This window comes from Brassica napus, chromosome C3, assembly GCF_020379485.1.
Source record: "Brassica napus cultivar Da-Ae chromosome C3, Da-Ae, whole genome shotgun sequence".
NCBI lineage: Eukaryota > Viridiplantae > Streptophyta > Magnoliopsida > Brassicales > Brassicaceae > Brassica > Brassica napus.
Genome location: NC_063446.1, coordinates 24,428,350 through 24,439,593, shown reverse-complemented (window position 1 = coordinate 24,439,593; position 11,244 = coordinate 24,428,350). Strand labels below are relative to the sequence as shown.

General features: G+C 31.4%; 2 protein-coding genes across 3 annotated transcripts; one reads left to right on the top strand and one right to left on the bottom strand.

Moving 5' to 3' along the window:
• Positions 1 to 1,832: 1,832 nt before the first annotated feature.
• Positions 1,833 to 2,456, bottom strand: LOC106385660. Its single transcript, XM_013825567.3, has one exon. It carries the CDS (start codon positions 2,296 to 2,298, stop codon positions 1,918 to 1,920), a length of 381 nt encoding a protein of 126 aa, XP_013681021.1. The 5' UTR covers positions 2,299 to 2,456; the 3' UTR covers positions 1,833 to 1,917.
• A 3,219-nt stretch (positions 2,457 to 5,675) lies between these two features.
• LOC106388928 (putative E3 ubiquitin-protein ligase LIN-1) lies at positions 5,676 to 11,230 on the top strand. 2 transcript variants are annotated; one of them, XM_013829100.3, is made up of 15 exons: positions 5,676 to 6,421; positions 6,500 to 6,566; positions 6,633 to 7,855; positions 8,179 to 8,320; positions 8,401 to 8,646; positions 8,719 to 9,013; positions 9,089 to 9,207; positions 9,357 to 9,482; positions 9,591 to 9,725; positions 9,796 to 9,918; positions 10,039 to 10,149; positions 10,232 to 10,378; positions 10,454 to 10,579; positions 10,768 to 10,884; positions 10,975 to 11,230. In XM_013829100.3, the coding sequence occupies exons 1-15, from the start codon at positions 5,748 to 5,750 to the stop codon at positions 10,990 to 10,992; spliced, it is 3,669 nt and encodes a 1,222-aa protein (XP_013684554.2). In that variant the 5' UTR covers positions 5,676 to 5,747; the 3' UTR covers positions 10,993 to 11,230. The 2 variants fall into 2 exon arrangements, with proteins under 2 accessions (XP_013684554.2, XP_022555155.2); XM_022699434.2 differs by having other exon boundaries at positions 6,500 to 7,855.
• The last annotated feature ends 14 nt before the right edge of the window (positions 11,231 to 11,244 follow it).

Below are 11,244 nucleotides of genomic sequence, written 5' to 3'. Positions count from 1 at the left end.
CATTTTTATATACATAAATTATTGTTTTAGAACATAACTGGTATATATTTTTAACGTTAATCATATACTTAAATGTTTATATAACTATTTCAAATACAATAATTTTATAATTTACATGTTATAATTAATCAATTGGTTCAAACCACATGTATCTGTCACTTCTTATTATATATTTATCTTCTTGTATTTGCATTTAGTTATTAAACAAATTAATATATTCAAGAGAAAACATATTTAATAATTATTTTGTATTTAATTTATGCTAAATTCTGACCCGTCTTTCAAAGCTGGATTTCTTTTTACCAATATTTTTTATGCTTATTCATTTTAGATAATATATTATTGTATACACAAAAGTCTAAGATATGTTAATTTTTAGACATGTATTATATAGTTTGCTAATTTTAAGTCATTCTATCATCGTATTATATTTTTAAAATAAATAGTTTATATTTATGAAAATAAAATTTATAAATTTATCAATTGAATATAATTTTATCATATTTATTTAAGTATAATAATTGTATTTTAACATGATTATGACTATAAAGTAGATAAAATATGATATCATTTATTTATTTTTCATTTTATAAACGATAGCTTAAAATACATTAAGTTATTGTTAAATATTTTTACACAAATTTATTAGAATTTTTAAAATATAATATATATATATTATATTTAAAATGAAAATATATTATGATTAAATTAGTTACAAAGATTTTATATTATTAGCTTTAAAGAAATACATGTTAATTTTTATATATGTATTATATAGTTTGCTAATGTTAACCCATCTTACCAACGTATTAGATTTTATTTTTGAACATAAATATTTTATACTTACGAAAAATAAAATAAATAAATTTATAAATTTAATAAAATTTTTTTTTATTTTTAGCTCAATATAATAATTTTCTTTTAATATGATTGATTATGATTATATAATAGATAAAATATTATAGAATTTTTAATTTTTCATTTTATAATAATAACTGAATATATTAATGTATAATAATATTTCAAACTAATTTCAAAATTAGTGAAAATATTTAAATATAATTTTGAAAAATGAAGATCTTGTAAAAATCTTTTAAAACAGATTTGTTAGAATTTTAAAACAAATATATTTAAATTTAAAATGAAAAGATATCAAAAGATATTATGATTAAAGTATTTTAAAAATTCTATGTATTATTATTCTTAATAAAATAAATTTAATTTATTAGTGATTGTCCAAATTAAAAAATCACACATGAAAGAAGTTGTGACTTCTATTTTAATATATAAGATGATGCTTTGGTTTAATTAATTTTTTTAAAGTTAATTATTTATTAAAATTAATAATATTTTTTTTTAAAAAGCATTAAATTAAAGAAATTTTTAAAAAATTAAAGAAATTTGTCACAGAGAATTTCGCCAGTAAAAGTAGTAACATGGTGTGTTCGAAATTATTATTATCAAATGAGGATTGCAAATGAGGTAGCAGAAAAATGTCTCTAATAATAATCTCACGTGGTCATGTGGTGGGGACGAAGATTCCGAGACTCCAATGTGTCTGTCTCCCATATGTTACTCAACAATCCTCATATAAAAGAACTATAGTGTATTTTGAAGTTTTTTTTTTTGTCAACGTGTATTTTGAAGTTTTTTTCACTAAAATAAAAGTTTCATATGAATTATAACCATTTCACTTTAATCAAACTTAAAAAAAAAACATGAAAATTTCGGCATAAGTCACATGACTCGCGTGCGTAACTACATACATCAAACCGCTGTATAGTTTGACTTCAACCGTTATATAAATCAAAAGAAAATAAAAAAGACACAAAAATCGAATAAAATATATTAATCCATTAATTGTTTTCGAAACAAAATAAATAAAAAAAACTACAGATCTGATGATACGACGTCGCATCAGTCGTCGGAATCATCACCTCCACCAAAGATGGAGAAGCGGTTGTAAAGCAAGAACAAGATCAGGACTAGGAACAGCGCGACGCCGACAGGAGATCCGCTAACCCGGTGAATCGACTCGGGTTCTCCGGTGGAGAAAATGGCGGACACGAAGGAACCGCGCTCCGACGAGAGGAACTGTATAGTGAGGAGGAGCACGATGGGGAGTAAGAGAAGTCCCACCGGACTAAGAAGCTCAGCGATCCCTTCTGTGATGGCTTCGCCGCCGTCGCCGAGGAAGAACGGAACGAACACTACCAATGCGACAACGACGGCGAGTATGATACCGTGCGGCGTAGATCCGCCACCACCGCCTATAACGCCTTGACGATCTTGATACATTGTTCGATGAGTGTGTGTGAGACTGTCTTTTTCTCTTTTTTTATCTTTTTTTTGGTGTTACAGTTGGAATATGTAATGGAAGCGAAGCGAGGGACGCGTTTGTCTTTTTGTAAAGTTCAAATTATTTTCCTCTTTTGCGTTTTTAAAAATTACTTCGAAACTCGTGGGACGTTTCCTTTCAAACGTTGTTTACGATAATATTACTCGATTAACAGAATTACAGAACTACTTTAGTTAGCAGAAAATTAAAGTATGTCAGGATCTTTAATGTTTTAGTGGGATTCATCTACATTTACCGACCATAAAGCACCATAAGTAGATTTAGAATTGCATAAAATTTGTAAAAGTATGGCCCACGACTAATGGGCTCTATGTTGTTTCCTCGGCCCCTGAGTTCAATCATGTGTGATGGCCAGTATGTTATTTTTGGTATATTCTAAAAGAGTTGTTGATCTTATACTTAAGCTTCGGGTTTTTCGGATTTCGGTTCTTTTATATAACATCTTCTATGTCCCATTCTAGTAAATTTGCAATTACGGGTCGGGTTCGGATATAACACATCGGGTTCGGGTCGTTTTGTATCACATCATAGAACTCATAAAGTAATCATATATCATTCGGATTCGGGTTATATCGGATCGGTTCGGTTCAGATATACCCGCAATAAAATCTAAAATTTAAAAATAAAACATAAGAAATATATATTTATTTATATATAATTAAGTATTTAAGGTAGTTATTTAAATTCTAAATACTTATTGTTAGATAACATATCAAAATAAATATGAAATTGAATATTTGAAGTATATATATGTTTCAGATAATTATATTGTATATTATTTTGGACATTTGGATCGGCTTCTTCGGATATTTTTTCGGATTTTTCAGTTTTTTCGGTTTTTCGGGTTACACATTCGGGTTTGGTTAATAACACTTCGGGATCAGATATGTTTTGTACCACCTTACAAGATCTATTCAGATATTTTTTACATTTCAGACCGGATACGGATCGGGTTTTTTGGTTCGGGTTCGGTTCGGATTCGGATTACGGATATTATGCTCAGGCCTACGTATACTAGTGCATTGGCCTCACTCACAAATTATTCAACTACACCTGGAACATGTCTAGCTATAAATTTTTCTTTAGATATGTGACCGGAATAAGTATAATTTAGTGACATAGATAATTAAATCAATCTCCTATATATTATTTGTGAAACATTATAACTTTTTTTTGTAGCCACATGTCTTCACTAGGATAATTCTTAGTATTATTAGAGAAATAGGTTGGTCCATCTAATTATATAATATGCTTTTTATTAAACTAACCATAAATTCATTATTAATGTTATTTATTATTTCCTTAAATAAAGATTACGAAATTATCTAATGTGGGTAAAGTATATATATGACAATTAATAATTTGAATAATAAAGATCTGATAAAAAAAATGTATCTTCTATCAAATTTGTTTAATTTAAAACTATTAAAATAATTTTTTTTAAAAACACAATAACCATATTAAAAAAAATTTAGATTTTTCTGTATATTTTATATTTTGAATTTTAAAAAATGACTATAAATTACTAAAACTGTTAAAAGTTTCACATTCAAATTTTGCGATCCATGGTTTAAAATTTTTGTTATGGCAAAATACAAATGATTATAAAATCATATAAGTAAAAGTCTAATTTAATTGATCATTAAGATTTAAAATATAGATGTATATATATCATTCTAAATTAAACTATAAACCATATTGAATAAATAAATATTTTAGTTTCAAAATTTACTTTGAATAATTTTTTTTTATAAAAGTTTTGAACTAACATTGATAATTTTTTTTAAATTATCAACTACTAAAGTTATTAATCCCACAATGAAAATTTTGTTATCAGTAATTTAAAGTTTTTGGTATTAAAAATACACATGATAAAAAAATATATGAGTAGAAAGCATCATTTAAAAAAAAAATTGACATTAATATTAAAAATATACTATGTATGTTAATATCATTTAAATTTAATTACATATCCTATCAAAAAAAATTTAAAAAAATGTTTGGATTAATAAAATTGATTTATACGTTCGCACTAATTTAATTATATATGTAATAGTTACCGACTTTTAATTATTCAATATATATTTATTATTTTATAATATGTAAGAACATATAATACATAAAATAATTTTTATATATAATGTTTAATCTAGTTATTTAAACATTTTACGAGTATACGAGAAATCGAGAAGTTATAATAACAACAGTATATGACTCTAATTAGTTGGTCAGTATTCTTACTTTTTCTATTTGGTGTTGTGAGAAATTTCTTTCTTGAAATGAGACTAATGAGTTACCTATTTAATTTGAAATGACACTAGTACATGACAAATAACTTTACCAAAGAAAATTCATGTACATGACAAATAACTTTACCAAGGCCTATCTGCAAGTCTTTACTTGTCACCTATCTAACATTCCAACTGAAATGATTATAGTTTTAGATTGAAGAGTAAACCCAATCCCCATAGAATCGTTGATCACTATTTAAACAACACACAAAGGACATAGAAAATCAAAAACCATTGTTTTGCATTGCATAATGAGAAAGAGATGATCTCTTGGCCATTCTTATTTTATTTGTACCTTAGCTTCTTCTATTTTCATCATAGCTTACCGTTCCCCGTGACAGACAATCCTCAAGCTTACTTCTTTTTCATGGGGCCCAACTTTTTTCTTCAACCAATTTATCATATTCTTTTTTATAACCTCAAAGGCCAAATCCAACTAAGATACAAAATGGGTTTTTGACACAATCATCAAATTTAGCATTGGTATAATATGTAAATATACTCGAGTTTAAACATAAAGTAAGAAAAAAATATAACACCTTGTTTTGTCATTGTCTCCACAAACCTTACGGTCCAAGTTGTGAAAGAGTTGATAAGTGATCTTGTGGGTGTTCTCTAATCATTTATCCAAGTTAGGTCATGGGTTATAGTCCCACATGCACCTATGTAAAGTTTAAACAAATGGTAAAAAGATAAAGACTCATTGATGGACATTAGTATTCACAATGTGGTTGAAATAAATATTTCTAATCTTAATAATCTCACCAACCGTCCTCTTCCACTACTTAATACAAATCATAGCCTCCATTACAATATTTTTTGGGCTTACATTATTTTCCTAATGCTCTTTCTCTTAGGTTTCCTCAGACACACGCAACACTTTTGACTTTTTTTTTACTATGTATCCTTTTAACAGCAAAAGAATACAAACTAGGACCAATCGTTTTCATTCTTTCTTGGAGTTTGGCTTGTTCCTTCACGAGACTACATTGTTCTTACACCTCTATGCTCTCTCTAGTCTCTCTCTCTCACTTCACTTCTTCTCTCATCTTATCCCCATAAAACCATCTAAAACTTGTGTGCAACAGTATCAGAAAATGGCTTCTCCTCCAAATCTGATCTCCTGTAACGAGAGTTCTGATCTTGAATCCATTCAGGAAATTGTAGTTTCCATCAACGACTACATTCTCAGCGTAGTATCAAATCCTGAAGTATGGTTTTCACTTAAGCAGCAATGCATTAGCATGTTAAGCATTGAAGAGGAGAATACTCTCTTTGAATTCTCCTCTGAACACTCTGCTCTCTCGAATCTCTATTGGGGAATCGAAAGCATCGAAGCTTCTTTACAACCAGAGAGCTCTGAAGAGAAGATGTCTCGCCTCAGAAACTCAGAGAGGATGCTTCAAATGCCTGCGTTGCTTGACGAACAAGGAACCACCACTTCAGGTGTTCCCAACTCAACCTTGGTTGCTTTCTCTTACTTCTACCTCTCCATTGTAAGCTGTATCCAAGGTGATTCCCTGCAGACAACTTTGCATTTTCTCCAGTCAGTTTTGGTCTCACCTGATGTCCTGAGAAACGAGATTGCCCCTGAGCTCTGCGAGTGCCTTTTCTTCACTCCTGGTGTGTCTAAGTCAGATGAAGAGATCAGAGAGATTGCAAGAAAGTATAAATATAGAGCAACTTATTACCAGGTTATATCATATGGAAAGAATCATCAACGATCAAGTGAATGTACAGAGAAACAACTTCAAAGGCCAAATAAATATAGGTATGGATTCTAAGCTTATAACCAAACACACATAGTCAATAAGTATATACAATGTTGCTAACATATAGACATGAACAGGCCAGATATATCTACAGCTAATGGACATTCATTTGCAGAGAAGCTAGAGTTATCTGAAACCTGTGAGGTATGTTTATTAATGACCATAACATTTTCTTGTAACATTATTACCTTATTTAACTTCTTGTTGAAGTTATTGCAGTACCAGAACCTCCAGGGTGTTGATATGCAAGAAGATGAGCTTAATGACATCTTTAACAAACTCAAAGCATCAAGGCCATGTTTGGATTGGAACCTGCATGAAGATTACAATCCAGAGCTTGGAAAAAACACAAGAGTCATGAGCCTCAATGACTTCTTGAATGACTCTCAGCCAACCAAATCATATAATGAAGAGACATTAGCCAAGCGATCCCACAGTTTAATCGGTCATTTTAACCGCTCCATCTTTGACATTCAGGCTCAGCAAGCATACAAAACCAGGAATGCACACATAGAAGATGTCTCTTCTTTGAGGAAACTGGAGTTAGAAGAAGATTCAGCCTATGGTTCCATAACTTTTGAAGGAATGAGGAGGAATCTGCAAACCATAAGACTAGGAGATGGAGTTCAGACGCATTCAAGAAGAGCTAGGAGAATGAGTCTATGGGAGAATCTTCAGAGCTTTATAAAGGAAGTTCTAGGGAATGATGATGAGAAGTATCTCTCAGAGGTTACAATGATCTATCAAATGCTCAACGGTAAACAAGGAGTCAAGTATAGTATGCTCAAGGATGTGATTCTAGATCAGCTGCTTATGGCCATTTCAAGTTCTGAGGAGAAAAATGTGATTAAAGCATCCATGACCGCACTTACCAAGATCATATCAGTCAATAGAACAGCTATAGAGGAAGTCAAGAGGAAGGGTTTGAATCTAAGCCATTTAGCAAACGCCCTGAAACAAAATGTGCAAGAAGCAGCTATTCTCATCTACCTGATAAAGCCATCTCCAACAGAAATAAAAAGGCTTGAGCTGTTACCAGCTCTTGTGGATGTTGTTGCATCCACTTCTTCTTCTTCTTGTTCTTACACGTTTAGACCTTCACCTCCTCTTCTGACACCTCCTGCAGCATCACTGATGATTATTGAAGTGCTTGTCACTGCTTTTGATCATGCTACAAACACAATGCACTTGGCTGAGATCAGCTCTCCTAATGTCCTTGGTGGACTTCTTGATGTTGCAAAAAGTGGAAACTCAGGGGAGTTCATCTCCTTGGCCAGAGTTTTAGTCAAATGCATGGAGTTTGATGGAGTTAACAGGAAGTATATCTATCAGCACACTCAAGTGGCTCCTTTTGCGCATCTATTGCAGAGCAATGACAGAGAAGAAATCTTCATTGCTCTTCAGTTTCTCCATGAGGTCCTGAAGATACCAAGGTATAACATATTCTCAACAAGCAAATTTTTATTTTATACTCCCTCCGTTCCTAAAAGATCCATGTTTTAGAAAAAAAAATTGTTTCAAAAAGATACATTGTTTACATTTTCAATACATTAATTAATGAAAAATTGTACTTTTCAAAAAACACAATTGTGTTTAATAAAATCTCATTGGTTAAAAGTTATTGAGAATAGTTAATTAAGAAAAACAATGTATTGGAAAATACAATTTTATATGTTTTCTTAATAAGTGTGAAAAAACTATAACATGAATCTTTTAGGAACACAGGGAGTACTATATAACATACTTGTACTTTCAGGTCATCAGCTATTAAGATACTGCAGCAGATAAAGAAAGATGGAAGTTTTGACATTCAGGATACATTGCTGCAGTGTATTAAACAGTTGCAGGGAGATCACAGACTCTTTGCAGCAGATATATTGCTTCAACTGAATGTGCTGGTTAGTTCTAAAACATTCCAAAGACATTTCTTGTTTATTACATTCCTAAATAAATAACTTAGTATGGGAATTCTCAACAGGAGTCCCCTCCTGAGAGCAAAAAGTTCAGAAATGAGGCCACAAGAGCTCTCCTTGAAGCAGCTACATATAGTGAATGCTCAAATATGCAGATTTTATCAACATTGATTCTTTCGAATATCGGTGGAACTTATTCATGGAAAGGAGAACCATACACTGCTGCTTGGCTGATGAAAAGAGGAGGTCTAAGTTCTATGTCACACATGAATATGATAAGAAACATAAACTGGTCAGATGAATGCTTGCAGGTATTATTTTTTAAATTTAATAGTAACTAACAAGCCAAGCCAAAAAAGACTAAAATTCATAAGTTTTTGCAGGATACAGGAATAGATGGTTGGTGTTGTAAGATAGCAAGAAGAATTATTGAGACAGGAAAAGCCACGTTTTGCGGTTTACAAGAAGGTCTGAAGAGTAAAAACAAGAATGTTGCAAAGGCATGTCTTATAGCCATTGCATTGCTCAGCATAGAGATTTCAAAAGGTCCAAATAGTTTAAAATATTCAGCATGTGAAGTCTTACTTGAAGAGATAGCACAGTTTTTACACCCTGGTTTGGAGCTTGAAGTGAGACTTCTTGCTTGTATATGCATCTACAATTTTAGCTCTGGCAAAGGTGAACTTGAAATGTTTATATGTGACATATATGTGACAATTTATAAGTTTTATACTAAACTTTATTGTGATTTAGGGATCCACAAACTAATCAATTTTTCGGAAGGAGTTAGAGAGTCTTTAAGACGTCTTTCAAGTGTGACTTGGATGGCAGATGAACTGCATAAAGCAACATATTATCTATTCAGCAAATCAGTAAGTCTTCTTCAACTTATTAGTTATTACAATCTCGAACCATTATTGAAACCACAAGTTAAAGCTACAAATATAATAGAATGATCATACTTAAGTGTTAGATGTCAGGTTTTAGAGATGGACTCATATTTTCAGACAATTTCTTACAGGACCAGAGGATATCTTGTGTTCATACACAAACCATAGAGATGCATCAATCTGGCAGTGGAGCTGTAACAGCCCTCATCTACCATAAAGGCTTGCTATTTAGTGGATACTCAGATGGTTCAGTCAAGGTATGTGTCATATTCTTTAATAAAAATATAAATGTTTAAAGAAAGCTTACCAAGAGCTTTAGTCAAAAAAACAAAAAAAATCTTACCAAGAGCATGCAATATTATCAGGTGTGGAATGTGGATGAGAAATTATCATCCACACTTCTTTGGAACATCAAGGACCACAAAAGCGCTGTAACATGCTTTTCAGTTTGTGAAACAGGAGAGAGTGTGTTAAGTGGATCTGCAGATAAAACTATCAGGGTATGATGATAATGAAACATTAATTATTCTTCTTTTATGTGAAATGTATGTTTTAACTTCTCTTATACAGATATGGCAGATAGTTAAAGGAAAGCTGGAATGTGTTGAAGTCATAAAAACAAAAGAATCAATAAGGAAACTGGAAGCATTTGGAAATATGATCTTTGTCATAACCAAGGGGCATAAAATGAAGGTATACATATCTGTCATCATGCCAAAAGAGGGCAGAGAGTATTACATAATATAAAGTATCATATACTAATCTCCATTGTTAACTTAAACACTCATAGGCAGCTATAATAACTTTCTACAGATGCTTGATTCCTCAAGAACATCTCAAAGTATCTTCAAAGGTAAAAGTGTGAAGAGTATGGTAGCAGCCCAAGGAAAGGTGTACATAGGATGCATAGATTCAAGTATACAGGTACATATGACCATATATCTCTTGCCTTTCACTAAAATGATACTGGATTCATAAGAAACAAAGTTATAACATAGCTGTTCAGGAATTAATACTCGCAAATAAACGGGAGAAAGAGATCAGAGCACCAACGAGGAGCTGGAGAATTCAAAACAAGCCCATCAGCTCAGTGGTTGTGTACAAAGACATGTTATATAGCTCAAGCACCCATGTTGAGATGTCCAATATCAAGGTAAAATCTATAGTATTAAAACTTGTCGTAATGGGATTAATTAAAGAAAGTGACTTAAAACAAAATTGCTTACAGGACTTGAGAAGGAGTTATGAGCCCCAAATGTCAATATCAGCTGAAAAGGGGTCCAATATAGTAGCCATGGGTGTTGTTGAAGACTTCATCTACTTGAATCGAAGTTCATCCACAAGCACTATTCAGGTATATATGGTTGTATATCCCTTGCCTTTCATTAAAATGATACTGGATTCATAAGAAACAAAGTTATAACATAATATTATCTTAATTATGCATTTATCTTAATTATGCATTTATCTTAATTATACATGTGGGATCATCACAATTTGTACTAATATTAAATTATGTCCATACCGTTATTGGAAAATAAGATTTGGTTGAGAAGGACACAACAGAAAGTGGGAAGGTTATCAGCAGGAAGCAAGATAACAAGCCTCCTTACTGGTAATGACATTGTTTTTTGCGGTACAGAAGCTGGAGTAATCAAGGTAAACAATACACACAAGCAATGGCATAATATAGTTTTCAGATGGTTAATCTTATAGTACCAATACTAACTTCTGACGACAAAAAAACAGGGATGGGTTCCGTTATAGCACAAAAGACAAGGATACGAGGTAGACATTACATTTCCAACAATCAGCTCAAAGTTATGAGTAAATAGGTACACAGCTATAAAATAGTGTGAAATGAATAAGCTTATTGTGATATTTGTACATGTATTACATATATGTAAGATTGTAGTTGAGTCGTCCATTTCACTTATGTGTAGATAGATGTTGACTTTTAAAGTATTTATGATCTTGAACTGAATATATATATCAGTACCTTGCATGGCTCGAAGAAGA

Bases quoted from the DNA above. Each gene is read 5' to 3' on its own strand.
- LOC106385660 (XM_013825567.3), bottom strand. From the start codon at position 2,298: ATGTATCAAGATCGTCAAGGCGTTATAGGCGGTGGTGGCGGATCTACG.
- LOC106388928 (XM_022699434.2), top strand. From the start codon at position 5,748: ATGGCTTCTCCTCCAAATCTGATCTCCTGTAACGAGAGTTCTGATCTT. The intron at 9,483-9,590 runs GTATGTGTCATA...CAATATTATCAG, and splicing joins ACTCAGATGGTTCAGTCAAG to GTGTGGAATGTGGATGAGAA. The intron at 10,150-10,231 runs GTACATATGACC...ATAGCTGTTCAG, and splicing joins GCATAGATTCAAGTATACAG to GAATTAATACTCGCAAATAA.